The sequence below is a fragment of the Natrix helvetica genome (genome assembly GCF_964273705.1).
Source record: "Natrix helvetica genome assembly, chromosome: 2".
In the NCBI taxonomy this organism is placed as follows: domain Eukaryota; kingdom Metazoa; phylum Chordata; class Lepidosauria; order Squamata; family Natricidae; genus Natrix; species Natrix helvetica.
Genome location: NC_138552.1, coordinates 254,000,287 through 254,027,039, shown reverse-complemented (window position 1 = coordinate 254,027,039; position 26,753 = coordinate 254,000,287). Strand labels below are relative to the sequence as shown.

Sequence of the window (26,753 nt, the reverse complement as noted above, 5' to 3'; positions counted from 1 at the left end):
CGCCGAATGAAAAAAGGAGCTAAGAATATTCTTGGCGCAGCAACTAGCGGCTATTAGGCTGCAGTTATCCTTGACGCGGGCAATCTGCCGAAATCGGTGAGGTTTCGTTTTGATTAAGCAAAACTACGGTAACACGTAGCTTTAGATCGGCGTTTTTCAAATTCAGCAACTTAAAGATGTGTGGACTTCAAGTCCCAGAGTTCTCCAATTAGCATGCTGGTTAACGAATTCTGGGAGTTGAAGTCCACACATCCTAATCTTGTTAAATTTGAAAAGCACTAAGTTAAAGATAGCATGATTGCTTCAGCATATTGTAGCTTGAAATGTGAATCCAAATAGTGATTTATAAACTACAATTTGATAAAGGATAGGCATTGCTGTTTGAAGCCAACTAAAAGTTCACTGTGTGATCCCTTTTTCCCCCCCAAATAAGTAGTATGTTATATTAGAAATCAACCGGTTGTAAAATAAAGTAACAGCCTCTAGTCTATTTATTTATAAAAATACTTTCAAACCTATAAAGATTCCTTTGTGAGGCCAATTAAGTTTGTTGGAATTTATATCTGAGAAAATATGTACAAGTTAGATCACTTTGTAGCAAGAACGTATTGGTATAAAAGTTGAAGTGAACTTTTCTTGATTTCATGAACATGTTTTTGCAATTTATTTGCAACAATATAAAATTCTTGCTTTCTTTTAAACTCCCCAGTGTAACCTATGACTTTTTCTCTGATACTTTCACAACCAAATATTAACCCAAACCTACACCACTAACAGGGTCAGCTGGGGCTTCTATCTTTTAAACTATGAACCTGATTTAAACCCTGTTTGAGTAAATTTACTGTCACTGCAGTTATTATGTTAAACAATAAAAATGATTTTTTTTTCCTAAAGCAGATCTGAAAACTTTTGGAACTGTTTCAGCCAGTTCCAACGTATTTCCAGTGGGAAAAAATTCCAAAGCCATTAATTTAATTTAATTTATTAAATTTATAGACCGCCCCCTCTCCCCAAAGGGACTCGGGGCGGTGTACAGACCACAATAAAACAATATACAAACTTAGATAATTATAAATACTCATAAGATTTACTGAAAACTTGTTCATATACTTGCAATCTTCTAGATGAAGTTTTGTTAATTAGAGATTGGAATTGCTTCTACAGTCAGAGCTGTTTTATACTGCTGACATCTGCACTCTTTTCCTATAAATTATTATGGCTATCAACTTTCCTCAGATTGATGACAGGCAGATGTTTTGGGTCAATCTAATATTCCTAAATAGACCCAAGTTGGGTAAGATCATTCAAACTAGCTATGTTCACTATGACTAGATATTTATTTTGCCCTAAATCTTATTTGCAGTATTATAGATAAATCTAATCCTATGCAATTTACTTTAATTTGATGAGATTTGATAGAAATCCTGAATACACAAATAGACTGAGTCCAGATTTTGAATTTAGAGATTAGCCAAACATTTTGCCTAATGTGTTGTGCAAATCCAATCCATATAGTTAGTTTATGGTTCAAAGTGACATGCAAATTCAGAAAATTAGATTTATAATTTATTATGTAAAATATGGCTAAATGGGTCCTGTTCAATTTTTCTTAAAGTTTTGGAGTGCTGAGGTACTTGGCCTCACCTTGCAATAATGTTGTTTTCTCTCTGCCACAATAGATATAACTTAGTGAAATGCATTTTAAGAGTAATTACTATTAATTTTTAGCCTTCAATCCTATAATTCCTAGATCAGTTGAAGAAGATCAGGAATAATCTACGGTAATGGGGAGGGGGTCTACTACCAGGGCCGGATTTTCCTATAGGCTAACTAGGCTTCAGCCTAGGGCCTCAAGATCAAGAGGGGCCTTTTATTTTTATTTATTATCCGTGCCACATTTTTTATAAAGGTTAGTACCAATTACAACATGTTTCATTTAATATATTGATATATATCACAGTAATGATGTATTTTATTATCTCTCATGTAATTTACAAACTTAAAAATGGGAGGTGAAAGGGCCCCATAAGTGGAATAGCCTAGGGCCTCTTTTCATCTAAATCCGGCCCTGTCTACTACTGTCTTTAAATACAACTAAGTAAACATTTTGGTACTATTCCTGTGTCTCCTATGTTCTGGCCTCATGTGGATAAAATGCTTCCTCAGCATTCCCAAAGTACTTGATGAATAATTAACATTATACTCATTGCAAATCAAACTTCCTTTTTTTGAGAAAGCCAAGTCCCACCAATGGCAAAGAAATAAAACAAAATGGGGAACTGCAGCCAAGCACTAACCACAACCTCCAAAAACTACCAACTCTGCAGCTATCTTGTGTAGCTATGTCTTTGAGAACAGCCAACTACCTATACATGTAACCATGTGCAAGGAAGCTATAAATGTATACTTTTTTATATAAAAAACCAAGACAAACGTTCCTGTTTTGAAATAATTTCCTGGGATAACAACCCAATGTAGGTCTCACATTTAAGAAAATACATATGTGAGTGCTTGGTCCGCAAGCCAAGATAATGCCAGACACCAAGTTGCAGTCAAACCTTTATTAACAAGCTACGTAAACCTACGAACAAACAAAAGGGCTGTCTGACAGCCATTTGTAGAACCGCCGCCAGGCGGTTGGCCAATCCAAGGGCTACGCTCAACGCGCCTGTCTCCGGGCGTGCTGGAACCAATCAGCGCAGCCTGAGCGAGTTCAACTCAGCCCAGGTCGTAAGCCTGAGGACTTAACACTGAGGTTAGCAAAAGCAAACTAATATTTCTGCCCTTATATACATAACACCAATTTTGCTCACTTGCTGTTAGAGATAGCATCGGCATTAATAGGAAAATATTAAATAACAAGTTCCGGAAAATATAAAGGTAAATTCATAGCATTTGGGGGGAACCTTGAAACCTAAAGATCAGTGGTAAAAATTACTTCTCATAATCATTGTCCAGTATTTGCTTATTCTTTGGCATATGAATTTAGGTTACTTTGCATTAGATCAAGGGTGTCAAATTCGATTTCATTGAGGGCCGCATCAGGGTTGTGTTTGTGTTGGGTGTGGCTGGGGTGGGTGTGGCCAGCTCAACGTCACTCCAAGTACTCTGCCAGTGTGAAAATGGGCTCCCGAGCTCCGTTTTGGCTGCTATGGCCTCCTGCAACTCTCTGCCAATGAAAACAGCACTTGAGAGGGCTATATGCAGCCCTCCCAAGCTCCATTTTCATTGGCCAAGGCATTGCAGGGCGGTCTTTCACTGTTTCCAGGATGGCACAGCGGGCCAGATCTAAGCACCCCATGGGCCGGTTCTGGCCCTTGAGTTTGACATCACTGCATTAGATGTTTTTCACGTGCCCTTTTTGCTTGTGAAGCACCACATTTGATCAAATGTTATTGTTGGCAAACAAAATAAATACTGGTTGTTTTTCCTTCTTTTCCTTGTGTCTGGTTAATTGGAGCAGGTGTTGGACAATAAATATTTGGAAAGTGATATTTCTGTGACACTGCACATTAAAATATAGACTAGTTGCTTAGTTTAAGATATTTGAAGAAAAGACTGCCTACCTTATCTTCCCCCAAATCTGAAATATGTTAACCATATTAATGTAGCTGTACATGCATGGATTTGAGTGTAGTTGGGGACTGCATACAATCTAAGTACCAGAATGAATGAGGAATTGAGAGACAGAGAGAGGACAGAGTGGCTATTTTTTCTAATAAACACAAGCACGAGTTTACAAAAATTTGGAGACCAAGTTAGTGTCAGATATTCCTGGCAAAATAACCACAAAAAGACTGTCTATAGCAGAGTTGTGCATGGGAGGGGTCAAAAAAGTCAAGATGACAGCCTCATCCCCATGATCAAAGCCACACCCCTTTTCCTTTTAAAATAGGGGCAGGGGTTCAGTCAAGAAACACTAATTGCCCTCTTGGTTTTTTTTAATCTCCCTGCCAGATGTTGCTGCCTTACAGAATTATCTTTGCTTTTCATAGACACGTAAGATAGAGTGTGTCTCATTTATCTCTTCACATACACAACATAATGCACATTCAGGCCTTTTGTTCCGATGCTATCATACTTTTAATAGTACTGAATACTATTTTCATTCCTGTGTGTAGATAAAAAGATGTACTTTTTTAACATGGTATTTTTCATCTCTACTTTTCATCTCTGCCTATCGCTTCTTCAAAGAGAATATATTGGTAAATTGCTCTAAGTCTTTGCTGCAGCCTTGGAAAGAGAAATCAGGGCTACTCCCATCAGCTCTACTGAGAAGGCAGCTCTTTTACCAGAGGAATAGACTAAAGGAGAACCAGCAGCAAAGTGTTCAGCAACTTTTGACTCTTCTTCTTTAAAGTATTCCCATCTGATTATTACAAGGAATCTGTACAAAGCCTTAGCTACTGAGTTTGTTTTATCTCTTGTTGTTTCCAATCCTTTTTCCTTTTCTGTCACATCATTTAGATTAATTATATCAAATGACATAAAAGCAAAGACAGTCTTATTACAGGATTTTGCAAGCCTTTTAAAGAACTTTCTTATCTGAAGACTGAATTAAAGGTAAAATAACTCTGAAAACATTTTCGCCCAAGCTGCCTAGGGTCACTTTTCAGTGTAAAATGGGCAGCACATAAATTTAATAAATAAATCCTCCCTGATAGCTAGTTCCTAGTTGATGATATCTCAATTTTTTTTTAATAACAAAATTGTTTGTTTTCTGACAATTGCCTTTTAATGCATACTATTTGTAAGTCATATTTTCCTTTTAAGTGGTAGGATGTTCAAACTAGGAAATAAATTATTCATATTTGAATAATTAACATTCATTTTTAAAAGACCTCATACTGAGCCTCTAGGGAATGGTAAGCATAATTATGTACAGTATTTCAGGATACACAAACTGAGAATGTTGCTACAATGCAGTAGCTTGTTAAAAACAAATACATGCATATATTCCTAGTAGCTAGTAGTAGGGGTAGTGCCAGGGAAGTCAAGCCGGAGAAGTGAGTGATCTGACCATGACTATAATAATATTTTATAACATTTTAATTCATCAAGTGCCCCTTTATCCTGCAACCAGCTTCTGTAGTTGCTCTCGGGCAGTCTTTTATGCCATTAACGGCACCATATTAAGTAGAAATTCAATAGGTAATACTAAATCCCTTTCATATCTATGGAAAGAGAAATTGCACACTCTGCATTTCAATCATGGTTGGATCTTAGATACAAGGGAAATGTAATTTGAAAAGAAATACAGAAAGCTGCCATGATTGATTAGCATAATTTAGTATATTCTTTATTGTCATTGTACTTAAATACAATGAAATTGGTTATTTATGCTAGATATTGTAATTCCTCTTTCCAGCCCTTTTAAAATAGAAGACATCTGAAATGTAATGTGTGGCCTTTTGCAAATATGCCTATGCTGTATATTAAAGCACAATATAACTTATTTGTTCATGGTTTAACTCTAATGCAAACACACTCATGATAATTTGTAACTATTTATGGCTGCTTACTACCATATAAACATAGATTACATTAGTTTATTCAAACAATTAGTTTAATGCATGGTTTAATGCAATAAGCAAAACAAAGGCTAAATAGCTAAAATTGGGGGCGGGAGAATATGCCTGCCAAATTTGTCTGCTGCTTTTCCAGAAGTACTTCAGCTAGGCAAACTGCTAACTATTCAGCAGAAGCCACAATATCACACAAATGACACAAATGTGTGTGATGACATAACAACAAGTCACTATCTCTACTGAGAGCCCTGATGCTGATCCCACTTTTGGGATCAGAATGCTGAATGAATGGATCTCTTCAGCTGCTCCATCCTGTAAATGAGTTTTACTGTAAGGCCATAAAAATAAAATGCAAGAGGTAATACTTGCCACCTTTTTTCATTTGCATGAAGAAGTTAATCCTTTCATATTCTAGGAAAGAAGGAAAGGTACATATCTTCTGATTACACATCAGTGTGACCTTAAATGAATTGTGCTTAATGTTGGAAACACTAAAAATTAGGATAATTGATATTCATACAGCTGGAAGGCTGCAGCTTGAGGAAAGCTGCCCACTGTTACACACTGAAACCTACAACCACATTTTTTAAATGCACATAAAAACCTGTTCAATTGCCTAGAAGTGCCTAGATTTGACACTTCTCTTTTTCAGTTCCCTTTGTCAAATTCCTTTATAGTCCAGTCCCCAAAAGCTGTTCTTTGTGATCCACTCTATTACCTCAACCTCATGATATAATTTCTGGTCCCCTCGGAGATCTTTTAACTAATTTGGTGCTGAGCTTGTCGATCAGAAAGGTCGGCGGTTCGAATCCCCAGTGCCGCGCAAGGGAGTGAGCTCCCGTTACTTGTCCCAGCTTCTGCCAACCTAGCAGTTCGAAAGCATGTAAAAATGCAAGTAGAAAAATAGGAACCACCTTTGGTGGGAAGGTAACAGCGTTACCTTCGGCGTTTAGTCATGCTGGCCACATGACCATGGAGATGTCTTCGGACAGCGCTGGCTCTTCCGAGCACCGCCCCCTAGAGTCGGGAACCACTAGTACATACGTGTGAGGGGAACCTTTACCTTTACCTTACATTGGCTCAGGAGAAGGAGCACTCCAGTGTGGTTTATAGACATGAAATCTGGAATCAGTGAACATTGATTCAGAGTAGTTGACTACTCGCTAACCTTTATTCTGAAAGAGAGAGAAAAATAACCCACACTCAACGACAGCCATACCGACGACAATCTTAATCGGCGCGCGCCAGGGCAATCCCTCCGAGATCAAGACGCTAAGGAATTCCAGTCGCCTGATACGAGGAGTATCTGATTTGGAGCAGAAACGTTTGCCTTAGGGCTTACACGAGCGTTCACGAGTTGCACGGAGTACTGCACCCCTTTAGCCGCGCTCTCCTTTCCCCCCATCCCGCTCCTCAACCACAAGCAGTGAGCTGTTTCCGCCGTCCCGAGTCACGTGCGCCGGGGGATTAAAGTGCCTCGGCCAGGCTCCTCCGCGATGGAGCCTTTGGGTGGAAATCGATCGGGGATCCCTCCAACTCAGGCGACGCCGCTGCCGTCCGCTGCCTTGCCGTCGGGGAGGCCGGCCGCGGGCCCGCCTAAAGCAGCCATGGGCGACTCGGCGAAGGAAGAGGAGGAGGTAGCCCCAATCAGAGTGGCTATTACGGGGTGGTTGCCCGGGAGGCGCATCTTCGAGGGGCTGCAGCTTCCGCGTTGCTCGGGACGGGTACCCCGACTCTAGGCCGAAGGCTCCTGTCGCTCCTTCCTTCCCCACCCCAGGGACTGTGCTATTTCTCCTCTCTAAATGCCCTGTAACTACTTTCCTCTACTACACGTACGGCGTCCCTTTGGCGCGGAGCGAGCAAGCAAGCGGGAGGTTGCACAGTACAGTTACTTTGGCATCCCCGGGCGCCTTTGAAGAGGGGTCGCACTTGGGACGGGGATTGTCGGTTGCCGGTCGCCGTCTTCCGTTTCAGATGTCAGGCGAGCAAAACGATCTTTTGTTCGTCGGTGATGCCGCGAAAAGTTTTGTTCTTTATGGGCGTATAAACCGAATGGGGGTAAATGGGACACGGCGTCTGTTTTGGATTGGCGGGCTCCGTCGTTGCTCTGTTTCTATACTACTTTTCTGCAACCGCGTTAAGAGTTCCGACAAGCAGAAGGAGACATTTCCTACGCTTTCCTCGGCTCGTTTTGGCTCACGTTAGAGACACTGCCGGAGCCTTTGGTTGGGCGGGGCGAATATTGTAAAAGAAATTCTGAAAGCAAGGGTCGTCGCCCAGCAGCCTCCTCTTATTTGCTTGCCTTTGAGTCCTATCTATCTCAGCCAGTTTAAGGATGATGGGAATTGAGAACTGACATAGGTAAAGAAAGTTTTTGTGCCTCTTCTGACAGTCCCCTCTTCTAAGGCATTGTAATATTCCTTTAGCAGAGTTGGAAGGGACCTTGGAGGTCTTCTAGTCCAACCCCCTGCCTAGGCAGGAAACCGTATACTATTTCAGACAAATGGCTATCCAACATCTTCTTAAAAGCATCCAGTGTTGGGGCATTCACAACTTCTGGAGGCAAGCTGTTCCACTGATTAATTGTTCTAACTGTCAGGAAATTTCTCCTCAGTTCTAAGTTGCTTCTCTCCTTGATCAGTTTCCACCCATTGCTTCTTGTTCTACCCTCAGGTGCCTTGGAGAATAGTTTGACTCCCTCTTCTTTGTGGCAGCCCCTGAGATATTGGAACACTGCTATCATGTCTCCCCTAGTCCTTCTTTTCATTAAACTAGACATACCCAGTTCCTTCAACCGTTCATCTGTTTTAGTCTCCAGTCCCCTAATCATCTTTGTTGCTCTTCTCTGCAATCTTTCTAGAGTCTGCCCCATCTTAGGCTTCCAGGGGTGTGGGATCCAATCTGGGTTGGCCACCGGAACCAGAGGTTTAGTCTTCTGAACTCATGCTGGAGCCCATCCTCAAGGAACTTCTCTCTCACCAGAATGTGTTTACCAAAATGTAGTGTCCCAGGATGTGAGACACATTCTGGTAGAGAGAAATTCCCTGAGGATGAGCTCTAGCATGAGTCCAAAAGCTTGGAAGACTAAATTTCTGGTCCTGGTGACCGTTAAAGATTTGATTCTGCAACATTATTATGGGACACATATATTTGCCTTCAATCCAGGGTTGTGGACTGTGGACTGAAGATGGAGAAAGGAAGACATCTCTGATCAGTTCAAAAACACCCATAGCCTTATGTATTTTGACTGGTTGAAATGAGTTGCTGGCTTTTTCTTCCCTGGTAAGCCAACATAGATACTATGGATTTTATTATTTTTTTCTTTAAAATACTTTAAATGCCTTTTATTATTTTGCTGGTTGTTGCAAACGTCCTAATTGAAAGCAGAAGCTGCCCTAAAGGCCAAGAATGCCTTCTCCATCATAGGAATGTGCCATTTTGTAATAAGCTGGATGTTGTCAAAAGCTTTAATTTGTTCAAATCACAGAAAATAGCTTTCTTTTCCAGTTTCCTTTTTTTTAAAGTGTGTGATCTTACTTTTCCAAGTCATAAAATGGCAAATAGGTGTTTGACTACACTTAATCACAGGAATGGCTGGATCTCAATCTACACATGGCCTTTGCTGATGATTCTTTTGGTGTGATTCTTTTCTCCTAGGGATTTGCTTGAGCTTGTTGAATGTGAATGGGCTGCACTTCCATATTGCAGATGGAATTCTATGATCTCTCATTCACACAGTACTGTAAGCTTTATTCTGTATCTTGAGTTCTCAGATAATGCTTTGTGATACCTCTTCAGGTATCTCCAGAATGTTGGAAGGGACCTTGGAGGTCTTCTAGTCCAACCCCCTGCCTAGGCAGGAGACCCTATACCGTTTCAGACAAATGGCTATCCAACATCTTCTTAAAGACTTCTGGTGTTGGGCCATTCACAACTTCTGGAGGCAAGCTTATATACCCCTGGTTGCTTATCTCAAAACTATCTCAAAACTAACTACTTACAGTTTTTCTATATCACCTTTCAGGACTTGGTTTTTCAGTCCCTTGCACATTCTAATTGCCTTTCCCTGAGCCTTGTGTTTTTATGTCGTTTTAAAGAGTGGAATTCAGATGCAGTTCTTAAAGTGGGATTCAACCAACTCATATAAAATTCTGTAATTGGAAACTATGCTTTTCTTGAGCCAAAACCCAACTGCATTTGGCTTTTTTCCACAATGTTATGCAGGCCATTTGAAGCTCCATACCGGGGATGAAATTCAGCAGGTTCTGACAGGTTTTGGAGAACCAATAGCGGAAATTTTGAGTAGTTCGGAGAACCGGCAAATACCACCTCTGGCTGGCCCCAGAGTTGGGTGGGAATGGGGATTTCCCCTGCCATGCCCACCAAGCCACGCCCACAGAACCAGTAGTTTAAAAAAATGAATTTCACCACTGCTCCCTACATATAGATATTTACATCACTTTTCAATCAATTGTAACTAGGGGGGATATAGCTGTTACGATTTCGAAGTATAATAGAAACTTTTATGGGGATGGTTCTAAGTCTGTGTTGATTTCTAGTGACTGCCTGAACAAGTTCCTGCAGTTTTCTTGGCACAATTTTTCAAAAGTGATTTTTTATTACCACTTTCCAAAGGGCTGGGAGAGATTGACTGGCCACTTCCTTTTGTGCCTAAGACAGAAATAGAACCCATGGTCTTTAGGTTTCTACCCTGATACCTTAACCCCCATAACAAACTGGCCCTAATAGGAACATAGAATGGACAAATAAATTAGTTTGTTGCTGGCTCACCATTGTCTTGCCTGGTTAGGCAGGGGCCAAAGGTTGGAGCACGTGTTTTGGTCCTGTGGGAGCAGGTATTCTTCCAGTGGATAAAAGCCCACATATACATGGGCATCATTGTGACAGCTACCGAGTGATTTACTGGACATTCGCAAAGAAGGCAATATTAGTTCACATGAACCAATGGACTTGATAAGATAGTTGTATGTGATAGATTAGTATTTCTGTTCCCCCCCCCCAAATTAAATAGTAACTATTGTAAAGGAGAGGAAGAAAAGACATGCATGGACAGTATTAATTATGTATCCTTGCTTCTAACTATAGTGAAAGTTAACCACCCAAATACTAATGTCTGCAGTTTCCTCAATCTGTAGTACTTCCAAAGGAACAACTGAAATGGTTTGTATTCTGACAGCTTCAACAAATGGGTTGTTTTAAAAAAAACAACTAAAAGGATAATATGCATTATATACTATGGTACAATACGTTTCCACAATACAGTAAAGTCTGAAATCTGATCAGGGTGTAAAATTACATTTAGTTTCATAGAAACTAAATTAATCTGATCAAGAAACGAACAGAAGACATCCAATTAGATAATATATACATTCTGAGTTCCATCACTGATGAAGGATAGCCTTTAAATGTAATTTGTTCTTGGCAATGAGGGTGTAAATGAAAAAGCAAAAGCATGAGAAAATAGTTTGCATGTAATGGATCTTCAAAAAAGCATTTGCTGCTTTAACCAAGGAGGGAACCGACCTAGAAATAAGGAGAAATTTCTGAACAGTTAGAAAAATTAATCAGTGGAATAACTTGCCTCCATAAGTTGTAGATGCACCAACACTGGAAGTTTTAAAGACAAGACTGGATAGTCACTTGTATGAAATGGTATAAGGTCTCCTGCTTGAGCAGGGGATTGGATTAGAAGACCTCCCAAGTCCCTTCCATCTGCATTATTCTGTTATTATTTTACTTTGTTCCTTATTTTAACAGGTTTTTGCCAGTTTAGTAGTGTTTATGTCAGACATACAATTTCAGATTGCTTTGGAGATTAAGACATGAGTTTTATCAATGGTTCTGAGTTTCACAGGTATTTCAGGCAATTGACTACTGATGAAACATGCACAGGTACACGCTGTTCCCTGTCTTGAGAGGTGGGCTGCTGGGGGCTCGCAGGGGTTCGGGAGAACCTCTAGATAAGATTCTGTGCCGTTCGAAGAACCTTCAAATCCCACTCCTGGTTGGCCCCGCCCAGCCTGCCCCACCCAGGAGTCCCCATTCAGCCCATTTTGGATGCAGGTACATGCAGGGTGCACACGGAGGTTCGGGTAGGGCAAAAAATGGGCCTACTGGAAGTTTGGGAAGGCTTGAGAAAAGCCTCTGGAGCCCAGGGAGGGCAAAAATGCCCCTCCTGCCATGGTGCAGGAGGCCGACTAGGCCACACCCACCATGGCCACGCCCACCCAGCAACTGGGCAGAGAACCCCTTGCTAAAATTTTTGAAGTCCATCCTGGATATAGCATAATTTTTTTTCCTGTCTTGTTCTTAAGGTGGTACTTGGGTATCTTCAGGTACACATCCAAATATGAGAATAATGTCTGAGCTGAAGGGCAAAAGTTGGGGGGAAATTCAATCTGATGAGTTAAACTGCAGGCCTTTTGACATTTTACATGACAACCCAAATAGAATAGAATGAGTGGGTAAGAGTTTTCCAACTCAGCTCTAAAAGAAGGGTTTTTTTAAAAAAAAAAATTCTGCAATAATAGCTGCCTTTGTAATCTAAAGACGCCTAATGGGCACTCATTTGAACTCTTCCTCCCAGTTCTTATTTCTGGACATCTGAAATGGGGCTTTGTTGCAATAGCATTGGAATCTTTCTCAGAGGCTGTAGCTATAGCACAACTGGGAGCTGACCTCTACAGTATTGCATGCTCATAGAAAGATGCTATATCATTCTGCAGTGACTAGCTCTCATCTTGAAGGGAATCCATATGCTTCCATTAAGGTTGGCAGTGACTAATGAGTGCGATTAGTTAATGAACAAGGTACCTTTAATCCTCTAAGATGTGTACTCCTTTGGTGAAAAAAAGTCAGCGTTTTTACACCCACAGTAGGCAAGAATTTTATCTGTGGCTTCTGTTCCACACTTTCTTCACTGCATTCAAGAGAGAACTCTTCAGAAACTAGTAAGTGAAGCCGTAATAGCAATAGCACTTAGATTTATATACTGCTTTATAATGCTTTGCAGCCCTCTCGAAGCGGTTTACAGAGTCAGCATATTGACCCCAACAATCTGGGCCCTTACTGACCTTGGAAGGATGAAAGGCTGAATCAGCCTTTAGCCAGTCAACATCAAACTCCTTAATGATGTAAAAGTATGTAACAGCATTATGAGGATAGCGGGAAATTTGAATCCGTCTTGCACTGTGTCCAAGAAAGAGGTTGTTACGGGGGGGGGGGGAGGAAACAAATGGAATTTGTATAAAGGTATACCTCTAAAAGAAAAACTAGCAATATGGAAAATATTTTTTTCTTTTTTCTTTGGGAATACAATTATTAATGCCATTGATACTAAGTGGGGTTTGCTAAAAGGCGGAAATACACCATGTAAAGTAGAGAATGGAAGGGAGATAAAAAGAGGGAAAGAGAGAGAAAGGAGACGGGAGAGAAGGAAGTAGAAGGGAGGGAAAGAGTAGGAGAGAGGGAAGGTGTGGAAAGAGAGGAGAGGAGAGGGAGAGAGCAAGGGGAAGTAGAGAAGAGAGAGAGGGTAGAGGGAAGAAAGAAGGTAAGGAGGAGAAGAGAAGGAGAGGAGGAGAGCTGAAGACAAAATAGACTATAATATGGTGTATGGAAAGCAGAACAGCAAATAAAAATTGAAGATGCTTAATAGCAAAAGGAATTGATATATTATTGAATACTCAAAAATGCTTGTTAAGATGTATTGGTATACTTTGGATTATATTATATGTATGTTAAAAAAAACTTTTGGGAAAAAAACAAAAAGATTAAAAAGATTTTTAAAAAGATCAAACTCCTGGCAGTGAGCAGAATCAGCCTGCAATACTGTATTCTGACCACTGCGCCACCACGGCTGTATAATGAACTGGATGTTGGTGGATTCTGATTCCCAGCATTCTTCACATTGGTTCATGCTGAGTGAAGCAACAGAGTTAAAGTTCAGCCAAATTTGGAGGGTCACAAATTCTCCACTCTTTTCTGGGAGCTGCTGCTTCAAGGAGTTTCTGAGTATCACTATGCGACTGAGTTGAGGCAGCAGCTGGACCAAACCCAATTTCTGGTTTAAAGTCCTCAGGTTGCTGGGTTAAATTAAAACCAGATGTCTTGGAACGGTTGCATTGCCCAATATATTTAAGACACGTATATATGTATATTGCATTGATAAAAGGAAAGAATACAATAAAATTATGCTATGTTTTGTCCTCTTCTTTGTACTCTCATCCTAAATAGGGTGACCTCTCTGAACAGTCAGAACTTTTGTGCCAGACTTTTCCCCCCAAGACCACTACTTAAGTAATAAAAAAGTTAACTATTACATTTTAATAACTAAACCATGCAGGTAAAGCAATATCTGCTATTGTTGTCTTGCATAGTGCTTGCTGATATATGGGTCTGTAAATCATCCATCAGTAAATGTTTTGCTGCGAGCCCTTTACCTTAGGACAGGATTTCAGCCTTAAATGTTCAGACTGATTTCCAAGAGACATCACAAGGGGCTCTAACCCCTGTGTATTTGTATGCTGTAAACTTTAGAAGAGATAGCTAAAGTTAGTTTATCATGCAGTGAATGATTTATGAGTCTGATCTGTTGAATTTTAAGGAAATTTACTACTCGCGATGTGGACACAGAACTAACATCACATATTCAGCAACAGTTTCTTACAGAAAATCAACTCTGCTACCGCTCATACATACCCACCACATTCATTTTATTTTCATATTTATTGTGAATCAATGTTCCATCCCTGATTGACATCATTAACTATAGCAAGGGTGGGGCTGAAACATTCTATGCTGTAATGCTGCTTTCTAGTAACAAAAGAATGAAATGCTATTGTAGGATAGAAGTGAGGAATGTACAACTTTATAGAAATTGCTGAACTACAACTTGCTTTTCATAGAATAGCCAGTGCTAAGCAATGCTTGGAATTGACTTTAGCAAGTTCTGAAGGGGCAGAAAATGCATAGAAGGTTGTTAAGAAGCTAATGTATTTATTGAGTGCAGCAGTCACAATCCACCCATACCTTATTTCTTCATTTTATCCATAGAACCTTCTCTTGGCAGCAGCATATGTCTACGATGCCCAATATAATAGAAACATCCCATTTGAGACTTCACCAAAGGCGATCAGGTAAAACCAGGGTTACAACAATTCTGAAGTGCAGTGTAAAGAGATATGTTATTAAGCATAAGCATTCTAAAACTCAGTCCTCATTAAGATTTTTTTCAAGCTATGCAGCCAAAGGATTAGTCTTATTGAATGAAATTAACTTTTGGTGCTTTAATTGTGTCCAGTTTCCTTCACATTTGGGTCCAAATGTAGTTGAAAGTAGTTGCTACTCTTTTAAAATAAAGCTGAAATAATAATTACTGAAATTACTTGCTGGCTTTTTTCTGAGTCTCTCTGTGTGTTTATATACAATATAGTTTGATTGAGTAATGTGAAGATCTGAGATTTTGAAGTCTTTGAGAAATGCCAGAAATGTAGTATGCCCCATATACTTCTTAGCATAGCTAAGTCACTGTTAAGGGCCTAAGTGCACCCCTCTTTCTGAGTCTAGAGCAGGGGTGTCCAAACTTGGGAACTTTAAGACTTGTGGACTTCAACTCCCAGAATTCCCCAGCCAGCATGCTGGCTGGGGAATTCTGGGAGTTGAAGTCCACAAGTCTTAAAGTTCCCAAGTTTGGACACCCCTGGTCTAGAGGGATGAATAACCCTTAGCGGAGCTGCTGCAGCTTTAGATCTTCTCCATGGGGACACTTGCTTAGTGCCTATTTTGTTGTGTGTTGCCAGAGAAAGTTCTCCATAGCTTGTCCTGTGTTTTACTGCAAATTTAGATCTGGTGGATTTAAGCTACAGTGCAGAAGATATTAATGGATAATTGGGTTCTATTATTTTCCATTTTTCACCATGGGTTTGTGGAGATCTTAAGCTAAAGCTAGTGCCATATTCTTCTGAAGATACTCTATAATTTTGCTGCTATGTACAGAGTCAAATAAGACCTCCTCTATCCAGACCTTCCCAGACCTTTAAATGTACAATTTGATTCTGTCTTATCATGATTTGGGATATTGTTTTATTCTGAATATCGGAATAGTAGATGACAGAATTAAGGTCTTTATTTGACTTAAGAAGTCAGAAACAGCATAATATATCTTTAAAGTATCTTAAGAGCTGAGGTGGTGCAGTGGTTAGAATAGAACTACGGCAGGCTACTTCTGCTGCCTGCCGGCTGCCTGCAATTTGGCAGTTTGAATCTCACCAGGCTCAAGGTGTTGACTCAGCCTTCCATCCTTCCAAGGTGTAAACTGCTTAGAGACGGTTGTAAAGCACTGTAAAGCGGTATATAAGTCTAAGTGCTATTACTATTATGTAGTATGCATTCTTGGCTTTTCTAGTAGTTCTTTTCCCAAGTTCTAAAGGACATTATTTTTGTTGACCTGGAAACAACTTCAGAATAATATCAAGGACTCCCTTTTATGAAATGTTGAGAGCAATGTCTCATATTTTGTTGAAAAACAAGTTCATAGTCTTTGTAATATCTACAATTATAGTTTTTTTATTGTTAGAACAAGCTAAAGATTCTTGATTGAACCTACTTGCTTTTTTTTTAACCAATGTTCCAATCATTTCTGAATGTTTTCTTTACTCAGGCTTTATTATCTCTATAACCATTGGGCCATGCAAGCAGGTACTTATTTCTTCATTTTTGTAGTCCTCACACTTGCACTATTTGAAGAGCCAGCTGTATACCTACTTCCTTTCTTGGTAAGTATGTGATTAAATATATAACAGGCAACTCTTGGAAGTTAGAAGCTGTAACAGTGTGTAGAGATAGAGATAAACCATATTTACACGTTCAAAAGACACGATAACAAATTTAGGAAGCAAACAAAAAGATTAGAATGCCTTCCCTCTAGCAGCCAATATTCAGATAAGTAGAGTTCGGCAATAGACAAATAAACAGGCAGAAAACAATACTGTGGTCAAGGAACCAAAGAGGAAACCACACTCCCACCAAAACTGCAGGGCAAGCTATCCTGTGCAAACCCGCACTGATAATGTTACCAAGTTGGGTAATGAAACATCTGCAAACAAACAACCAAGCTCAAAAACCACCAGGAGAACTTCAGAGAAGTGTGCCTGTTAAAGCAATCTTAAGCATGGTCATTATGACAAGCAGTTTTCCTACTTTGTCTTGGATTTAATATTTGTTTATTTCTGAATTTATCTATTCTTCTTTTCAATAGATGACATCAGTGATTGAAGTCTTATGCCTTTTTGTCTTCTTTGGAAGACTCATCCATTTTGCACATGTTACACCTCGTAATACATTCTGGAAAGATACAAAGAACATCTGCATCATGATAACAGTCTTGGTGGGTTTTAACTTGTACAGCATTTTCCTTCTGCAAATAGTGGCTTGTCATAGTTTCAGATGAAATCATTTTTTGGAAATCAATAGAAATTAAGTACTACGTTGGGACTGGAAAGCCTAGAAATGCTATAAAATGAAGAAATTGTGTTATTGGCATAAATTCGTTTTGAAGATGTCTAAGTTTGGATCCACCAGTTGACACTGAAATATCTATACAAAATCGTATATAGTGGTTCTGTGCTTGCAAGCTGATGCTGATGCAGTTCAGTTTTGGATGGATGAAGTCCAGAGGTAGGTTGCTCCTGGTGCGGCCTACTTTGGCCGAATCAGTAGTGGTGATTCAGCCTTCACAGAACCGGCAACGACCCAGGCTGGCCACACCCCTGAACCGGTTCCCCGGTCTCTTCCGCCGTTGCCAGCATGTTTCTGTGCATGCAAATTACAGTCAACTGTGCATGCGCAAGCAACATGAGAAGCGTGCACGAAGCTAACCGGTACTAACCAGTACACCCCTGACAGTGACGTGCGGTATGGTTTATGGCTGGTGAGGCACTGACACAGTGGTGGGTTTCAAATATTTTTAGACTTGTGGACTTCAACTCCCAGAATTCCACGGCCAGGCATGCTCAGTTCCGATTTAAAATGACAACATTTGTTTTTCTCCTTTGCGAAATAAGTTTCCTTTTTTCATTTTCTTTTTCTTCTCCCTTCTCCTCCTTCCTCCCTCTCTCCCTCCCTCCCCCTCTCTCAAACACACACGCGCACACACACACACAAGTTAGATTGGACTATCTCTCCTACCCCCTTCCCTCTCTCACTCACTCACTCTCAAACAAACAAACACACACACAAAAGTTGGATTGGATATCTTTTCCAGCGGCTTGAAAGCAGCTCCTCTGCCATCCCCCCCATTCCCCTGCTGCCTTCCCCAAACACCTCCACCATTGCAAATGCAGCTTGCTGTCTGGGTGGGAAATGCCTGGAACGCAATAAAGCCCACCCACTCACCTCCTGCTGGCAGGCTGGGGTGAGAGAAAAGGTAGAGAAGCCAGGGGAGCTGATCCAAGCCTTCCAAAAGGAAGAGGCTGGGGAAAAGTGTGTGTGCTACAGCATGGCTCTTTACCTGGCTTCCGTGGATGACTCTGCTTAACTGTTAAAAAAAGCCTCTAAAAAGCGCCCTCTACTATGAGGCAGGAGAACTGCATGCCTCAACTACGTCAGGAATTTTTAGGCTTTTAACCCTTGCTTAACTCTGCTCGAGGGATCACAAAACGCCTAAAGTCAGACTAGAGGATGCATGCAGTTCTCCTGCCTCATAGTAGAGGGCGCATTTTAGAGGCTTTTTTTAACAGTTAAGCAGAGTCATCTACAGTGAGGCAGCAACTAGCTCAGCTTTTTCCTTTTACATTTTGTTTTCTTTTCATGATGAGAGCGGTGAGGCTGTGCTTCACTTGCCTCACCTGACTGCACGTCACTCACCCCTGATGAAGTCCCCTCTTGACCCATAGTTGTATTTGCTATGAAATTAAAATGAAAGAAGAAACACACCTGCTGTTTCTTCTCTCGTTTTAATGTGCTGTTTTGAGCTCCTTGAAGAAAAATGGAATATAATTCTATTCATAACACAGTAGTGGAAAATGCATGAAGATTCATGTTATTCTACAATATTTTGTATCACCATGGAGAAATGCTGGGCAGCCAATTTTGGTTTGAGATATTGGGAAGTTAAGACATATGAGCTTATCATCCTGTGTACAATGAGCAGATCATGTTGTTGAATTTTGATATGCAATTGTAGCAGAGGTCTGTTGTGACCTGCCTAGAATTTGGTTTTAAGATTGGTGGCCTTATAAATGTTTTAAAGAAAGAAAGAAAAATAGATCTAGGACAGTGATGGCGAACCTATGGCACGCGTGCCACAGGTGGCCTGCAGAGCCATTTGTCAAGGCAAGCGAGGCGTTGACCTGTCAGCTGGCCAACGCGCATGCGCGCACTGGCAAGCTGAGTTCACCCTTTTTAAAAGCCATTTTTCACCCTCCCCAGGCTCCAGAGGCTTTATAGGAGCCTGGGGAGGGCAAAAAGAGCCTCCACGCCTGCTCCCCAGAGGCCCTCCTGAGGCTTCATGAGCTTCCCTGAAGCCTCCAGAGTGCAAAAAACCGCCCCTACGGGCAAACCGGAAATTCAGGAACAGACTTCCTGTTTGCTTGGAGGGTTGTTTTGACTGCTCCGGAGGCTTCAGGGAAGCCTCCTGAAGGTCCCTGAAGCCTCCAGAGGGCTTCCGGGGGGCAGGGGAGGCTGTTTTCACCCTCCCTGTGCTCCTATAAAGCCTCTGGAGCCTGGGGAGGGCAAAAAAGCATGCAAAAATGGGCGCCTGTAGTGCACGCATGCGCACTGGGGGGCTGGTGCATTGCATTATGGGTGTGGCACGCCTGCCCACGACCCCCCTACGCTCCCACCACTTATGGCACAGAGCCAAAAAACGTTTGCCATCGCTGATCTAGGACCTGCATTTAGCAGCTGGGTTGTCTACCACATCTTTCAACTGCATTGGCATGTTGCCTATATTGTGTGTTGACAGGGGGGCAGAGGTCGACCCTGAGGCCACTCTCTTGTGGGGTGCCGCAGGGGTCGGTCCTCTCGCCCCTCCTGTTCAACGCATATGTGAAGCCGCTGGGGGAGATCATCCGTGGTTTTGGGGTTGAATACCATCTGTACGCTGATGATACGCAGCTGTACATCTCAACCCCAAACCACCCCAACGAGGCTGTCGAAGTGATGTCCCGGTGTTTGGAAGCCGTCGGGGTCTGGATGGGGGACAACAGACTCAGACTCAACCCCTCCAAGACTGAGTGGCTGCGCCTACCGGCACCCCGGTTCAGCCAGCTAACTCCATCGCTGGCCATAGGGGGTGAACAACTCCCCCCTGTGGAGCGGGCGCGCAATTTGGGCATCCTCCTAGATGCCCGGCTGTCTATGGATGACCATGTGGCAGCCGTGGCAAGGGGGGCGTTCCACCAGTTTCGCCTGATGCGTCAATTGCGACCCCTACTGGACCGGGATGCCCTACGCACAGTCACTCATGCGCTGGTGACGTCTCGCCTGGACTACTGCAATGCCCTCTACATGGGGCTTCCCTTGGGACTCATCCGAAGACTACAGCTAGTCCAGAACGCAGCCGCACGGGTGATTATGGGGAGCTCAAGATACTCCCACGTGACACCTCTCCTGCGCGAGCTGCACTGGCTACCTGTGGTTTTTCGGGTGCGTTTCAAGGTATTGATTACCATCTTTAAAGCGCTCCATGGCACAGGACCCAGTTACCTGCGGGATCGTATCCTCCCGCACACATCCCTACGACCAATCCGCTCTCACAGGGAGGGACTACTACTGGTGCCGTCCACTAGGCAGTGCCAGCGGGTGACGCCTAGGGGTAGGACCTTCTCTGTGATGGGCCCAACCCTCTGGAATGACCTCCCCCCCGACATTAGAACTACCACTGACTTCCATTCCTTCCGTCAAAAATTAAAGACTCACCTGTTTCGATTAGCTGGCCTGGCACATTCTTAGTTTTTACCTCCTGGTGGATATATTTTAATGGGTAATTCTGGGTAATATTTTAACTCCTGGGTTATTAGAGCTTTTAATGTACTATATTTATTATTCTATATACAGTCTTGCAACCTCCTCCACCTACGTATTTAATTATTTAACTGTTTTATGTATGTATTTTATAACGCATTTTAGTGACTGTACACCGCCCCGAGTCCCTTTCGGGAGAGGGGGCGGTCTATAAATACGAATAATAAATTAATAAATAATAAATAATAAATATTAAAGGCATGCTGGATTCTCTAGTATCATTTATTCATATATTTGTGAATTGATCCATATCAGTTCCAAATATTGCCTATGGAGGCTTACCGATGGATACTAACTAGACCAACTAGGCAACGGATACTTAAAATTTTTGATAACAACCATAAAAGATCTCTTTTGCCATAGTTTTTGATGCAATGATTGTACACCAGTTCTTGTTTGCATAAACAGCCACAATATGTTTTCGTAGATTTTCACGGGTGTAGGTATGCTGGTCTTGTTATATTCGGGTCTTTTCCCGTGTAAGACGGCAACTCCAACCATGCTTTAAGCCCAAAAACCAGCCTGAAGATGGCGAGTGAGACCTCGCCAAACCATTGCCAAGACAATCTCAATCTTACACGGGAAAAGACCCGAATACAACAAGACCAACATATATATATATATATATATATATATATATATATATATATATATATATATATATATATATATATATATATATATATATATATATATATATATATATATATATATATATATATATATATATATATATATATATATATATATATATATATATATATATATATATATATATATATATATATATATATATACACACATACATACATACATACATACATACATACATACATACATACATACATACATATATATATATATATATATATATCACAACCCCTGGTATGCCCAAATATGGGAGGGAACACCCTTTGTCTGTCTTTCGGATCACTCCAGGAGGCCATCCAGGCAGAAAACCATATTTTTAATGTTGCCTTTGTTATATTTGTGTTGTATTTGTGCTGATAAATAAATAAAGGGAGACTAGTATAGAGCTATTTAGCTCTCATCAGCTAGCCATACCCTTACTGGGGTGTATTAGCCACTAAGCTAATATGTAATACAGCCCAGGTTCAAATCCCAGTAAGGGTATGGCTAGCTGATGAGAGCTAAATAGCTTGAAATAGATCTATACTAGTCTCCCTTTATTTATTTATCAGCACAAAATAAAAGTGTGTGTGTATATATAAAATATTATTACATTACATTACATTACATTACATTACATTACATTACAACATTAGGCATTTTTAACTACTGTGCTTTGGAATAAAAAAGAATTGTGTTAGTCCAACAAACATTGTACTTGCAAATGTTGCATTTCCAAAGAGGTTTTTGTTAATGGCAATGAAAGGAACAAGGATAATTTCAATAGTGGATTGAAGCGGGATTGACTTTGGTTGCATTATTCAGAAGTGCTTATCGCTTTTCATTGTCTGGAACTCAAATTTCTCTAAAATATCTAGGCTGGATTCATGGATTTTCATGGAGATTGCTTTATAAAGATTCAAGTAACCCCTCATGCATTTTGTTATACTGTCCTCTGTATATAAAGCTTTGTTTTAAACTGTTGCCCTGGTACAACAATGGTGAAAGGTTTTTAATCTAGTCATGTAGAGAATAATTGATGCACCCTGCTCATTCTGGATTCGAATCTGCAAGTAAACTAACTTACAGTCCTTATCTCATTCTACTTCCCCACATTTCTGAATCAGAAGACATGAAGAATGACAGTAGAGCTTTTGATTCTCAATACCCAGCAACAAAACATTGATTCTTTTGTCTTATGCTTTGCTCCCTCTGTGGATGTCAGCAAAAATCTCTGGCGTATAGGACCCCAATTTGCCATTTTATGAGGTCAAATTCTTGACTCTTGCGTACCAATATCTTGTGTGTGAAATCTAAACGCACAAGCATAACTTTATTTTCAGTTAATTGGAAAAGAGACTCCTACCTATCATTAAGTGTTTAATAGCTTAAATGTAAATCACTTTTCCCTCTTCCTTCCAAATTGTAGATGACATTGATTGACCTAATTATCTATGGCACTCTTAGAACCTTGAACATTCATGGTGTTCGGTGGTCCAGGCCATTGAGACCCATCTTCTTAATAAACTTTGCAGAGAGTCGTCAGGTAAGAAACTTAGAGTGGGTAATTTCCATGTTTGACAGTCTATAATACAGTTATTATTTAACTATGCAGTTAGAAGGTGATGTTGCTGTGGTTGTTATTATGTGTGTGGATGTTTTCATCTCTCTTTTTGAATTTTTTTTCTTCCTCTCTCTCTCTCTCTCTCTCTCTCTCTCTCTCTCTCTCTCTCTCTCTCTCTCTCTCTCTCTCTCTCTCTCTCTCTCTCTCTCTCTCTCTCTCTCTCTCTCTTCTGTTCAAATAGGCAGGCTTAATCTGGCCTACCTTTGGGAAAGCTGAAGCATGAAATAAGGTATTGTGAAGCCCCTGAAAGCCAGGGAACATGCTGGTCTGACCTGTGAGGGTTTTGAGAATTCTGCATGTGGTGGTGGGAGCAGCGAATTTGAAGAAGTCTAGATATTGAGAGGGCAGCTACAGAAAGTGCAGGTCCTATTCCCTGTGCATCGTTCTGTGGTTGTTGTTTTTTTAATTTAAAACATGGGGTTTTTTTTAAATTGTACTTTCCCCAGGAAGAACAGTGGGGGACAGGAAGTATGGCTCCTCTGTGTTGTTTGTTCCTTTTGTATCTGAAGCTGCTCTGAGCATGAAGCTTAGTTGTTGAAGCACCTGAAATGTGATGCCCCAAATGCCCATCTCCATGGCAACATCATCCTCTCTGTTTTAAAACTGACGTCTGCTTTAAAAAGCTGCATCCATATTTGCAGTTGACATGAGCAAGCTAGATTTCACAAAATAATCCTGCCTCCTGGTGCCTGTGTAAATGCCTATAGCAGAGAAATCTGTGTGTTTATGATTGCTGCATGCATGAAGACTCTCGTCTACAGGCAGGATAATTGTAAGAGAGCAATTTTTGTAGAAAATTTAAAAACTGAATAAGCCTAGTCGTAACCTATTACAGAACACTGAAGAAGGTTCAAGGCTAGTCGTTTGCTGTTTCCCAAAAAGTTCTACCTATGCATGTGTGTGTATAATCAGGACCAAATTAATTAAGCTGTGGGTAATAACCATTATTGCAACAGCTTTGAGTTTCAAGTATGTAAACAAGACATGGGATCCAGAATTGCTGTGTCCTCTGCCAGGAGCAACGGTGGAGATTTGACTTGTACTGAAGGAAGTTTCTGTTTGTATAGATGGGAGCCTCCTTTGCATGCATAGAGGGGATGTGACCCACTAAACTAGTCTTGAAGGTTGATCAGTTTTGGGGATATGGCTCTAATGATCCTTTAGGGGGGAAAAACATTTCCAAGGATGTAGGGAATGGTACTTCATCGTAACTTAGAACTAAGGAGAAATTTCCTGACAGTTAGAACAATTAATCAATGGAACAACTTGCCCCCAGAAGTTGTGAATGCTTCACTACTGGAAGTTTTTAAAAAGATGTTTGATAACCATTTGTCTGAAGTGGTGTAGGGCTTCCTGCCTAAGCAGGAGGTTGGACTAGAAGACCTCCAAGTTACCTTCCAACTCTTCTATTCTATTCTATCCTTTTCTATTCTATTCATTTGTTTCCTGGAATATAGAACCTCTCAAATACCTGAAAAATCTCAACTTTGGAGGTTGGTTCCAAGATTGTTCCCCCAGGTCTCTTACTGGATATCTTGCAGCTGGATCTAATTTTGTAGGAAAAGGCAATCATTACAAGTAATAGAAGAACACGGATGCTTTTTTTGGCAGATCCGGCGGGCCTTTCGAAGCATCCGGAACACTCTTCCTGAGATCTCTTATGTCTTTCTACTGTTCATGTTCAGTGTCCTGATGTTTTCTCTCATGGCTCTGAAGCTGTTTGGAGACAGGTATGGGGGCTCAGGTTAGCATCCCTGTCATTGCTTTTGGGCAGGGGTGAGTGGGTGGGAAGTATTGTCTTATAATAAATAAGACTCAAGCAGTTTGTTTTCATTCCTCCTGTTTGATTGCGATCCCTCATTTGTTTTAAATGCATGACTGTTTTTGTTTGAAGGCAGTTGAAGACCTTGGAAGGCTTGCCCTATTTCACAAATTATCTTGAAGTTGTATTTGATATGTACGTGCTGGTGACCACCGCCAATAGCCCAGACATCATGTAGGTACTTCTCTTCAGACCAGACGTAGTTGTTAAGTTGAAGTGATGTGATGTGCAGGAATTCATTGTCCTTCCCCTGCCATTTTCACAGTGGAACAGTCTAAGATAACCGGCCCTAATCTGAATCCTCATCTTATATTGGAGGATGGGGAAATGAGATCAGTCTATTATAAATGTGGATTGCTGTTTCTAGGCTCCCTGCATTTCATTTGCAAATTAGGCATAGAAAGGTTTTGCTTTAGAAAGGGTGGCCATTGGAAAGAAGTAGTAGTTACCTAGGCAACCTTTGGAAGTGTATTGTAGATATTTATCTCTTGTGGAGAGCAGATATATGACTATTGCTTCAATTTTGTGCAACAATTACGATTATAGGTGAAACTCTATTCAGATCAGAGCCATGCATCAAAAACCATGGATACATGAAATTGTTCATCACAGACAACAATGTCTCAGCTATATTTATAAACTACAGATACACAAAATTGTGGATAATGAAACTGTGGAAAAAGACATTCATCTGTATAGAGCTATGTGGATGGGTTGGGTTCAAACATGATTTACCTCTTATTTTAAATCAGCCAAAATTGCCTGGGTTCGTTTATCCCAGTAAGCAATGAATTACAATGATGAAATGTCATGATATAAAATGAAATAAATCCCATTAAAAAGCCTGAGAGTAGGTAATTCTGTTATGTTTTCGACATTCTCCTCCATTACCAAATATCTGGTTTTTTCTCTGGAAATCACTAGGGCCTTCCCTTTAGTATATATAATGCAATTTTTCTTTCTTCCTTATAGGATGCCGGCTTATGACTTCAGCTGGTGGTACAGTTTATTTTTCATAATATATGTAATAATCAACACCTACATTTTCATGTCAGTCTTTTTAGCAGTTGTGTACAACAACTACAGGAAACACTTAAAGGTAAAGTCTGCATTTGGGTAGCCCTGCCCTTAACCTGCTTACTGAGCTCACACCTGAACTTCTCCAGTTTATACCCCTGAAATGTGACTTGGGGGTGGGGGAGGGAAATAAGCCACAAAATAGATATATTCAGGCTGTGATCAATTTAATGCCTCAATATTAGCCTCCCACAACTCCACAAAAAGGGACTGAATTTTGTCCCCTCCACTGCAATTGCGGAACCACAACTATGGAACTTTAAAGCCATTTTTCCAGCCATAAAAATGTTGTCCACTTCACCTTTCACCTTAGAGTGTTGGCCTGTTTCAGGGCTTTCCCTAATTTAAAAGTAAATGTTTTTTTTTTTTTTTTTTGCAAATCTTTGGTGTTCCAAGTCTGTTGATATTTCCCTCTTATGTGTGGGTGATGATGTTTAACTGGAGTGAATTTTCACAGCTTGCTTATCTGAAATAGAGATCGTTGCTTTCCATTAGGGACAGACAGAAAACTGTCTTTGTTACAGAGACTTTGAGAGAAGGGAATATAGTGGACCCCCTATAGAATATTGTCCCTGAGTCTCAAAACTGCTTTCTGAACTTCCCTATAAGCTCATATGATAACTTTTCTTCTTTAACAGTTATTCGTGTTTTCCAGAATGAGATCCGCAAGCTTGCTTACATGAAACGTCACAAAATGATAGAAGCCTTCAACCTCCTAAAGGTCAAAGAAAGAGATGAATTTGTTATCCAACAAGATCAGTGGAAAAGTCTGGTAAAAATGGTGGCACCTCACATCAGTGCATCCCATCGTGAACTCCTTTTAAGAATATCCGATGAAGAACAGAAAGGCTATGTGGGTGAGTATCAGTTAAAGATGCTTTGGATATATTAATTGCTTCAAATTCTGATGCAATCTGATCAAATATGCCTCTTGAGTCCATGTGACTCTAAAGATTATGGAGCAGGCAGAAGGGATATCAGCATTGTTATATAGCAGTGATGGCGAACCTATGGCACGCGTGCCACAGGT

At 40.7% G+C, this 26,753-nt stretch overlaps 1 protein-coding gene across 4 annotated transcripts in view; it reads left to right on the top strand.

The window, feature by feature from the left end:
- Positions 1 to 3,933: 3,933 nt before the first annotated feature.
- Positions 3,934 to 26,753, top strand: part of LOC309388513 (two pore calcium channel protein 1-like) — a 38,629-nt gene continuing 15,809 nt past the window's right edge. Inside the window, exons 1-9 of one of the 4 annotated variants that reach the window (XM_081945909.1) lie at positions 3,934 to 3,999; positions 14,601 to 14,683; positions 16,207 to 16,321; positions 16,804 to 16,932; positions 22,630 to 22,746; positions 24,436 to 24,554; positions 24,719 to 24,820; positions 25,619 to 25,745; positions 26,379 to 26,580. In XM_081945909.1, the coding sequence (XP_081802035.1) occupies positions 3,958 to 3,999; positions 14,601 to 14,683; positions 16,207 to 16,321; positions 16,804 to 16,932; positions 22,630 to 22,746; positions 24,436 to 24,554; positions 24,719 to 24,820; positions 25,619 to 25,745; positions 26,379 to 26,580 (1,036 nt within the window). In that variant the 5' untranslated portion in view covers positions 3,934 to 3,957. Of the gene's footprint in view, positions 4,000 to 4,542; positions 4,564 to 7,241; positions 7,890 to 8,789; positions 8,811 to 14,600; positions 14,684 to 16,206; positions 16,322 to 16,803; positions 16,933 to 22,629; positions 22,747 to 24,435; positions 24,555 to 24,718; positions 24,821 to 25,618; positions 25,746 to 26,378; positions 26,581 to 26,753 lie in introns of those variants that run through there. The other 3 variants (XM_081945912.1, XM_081945910.1, XM_081945911.1) reach the window with 3 other exon arrangements.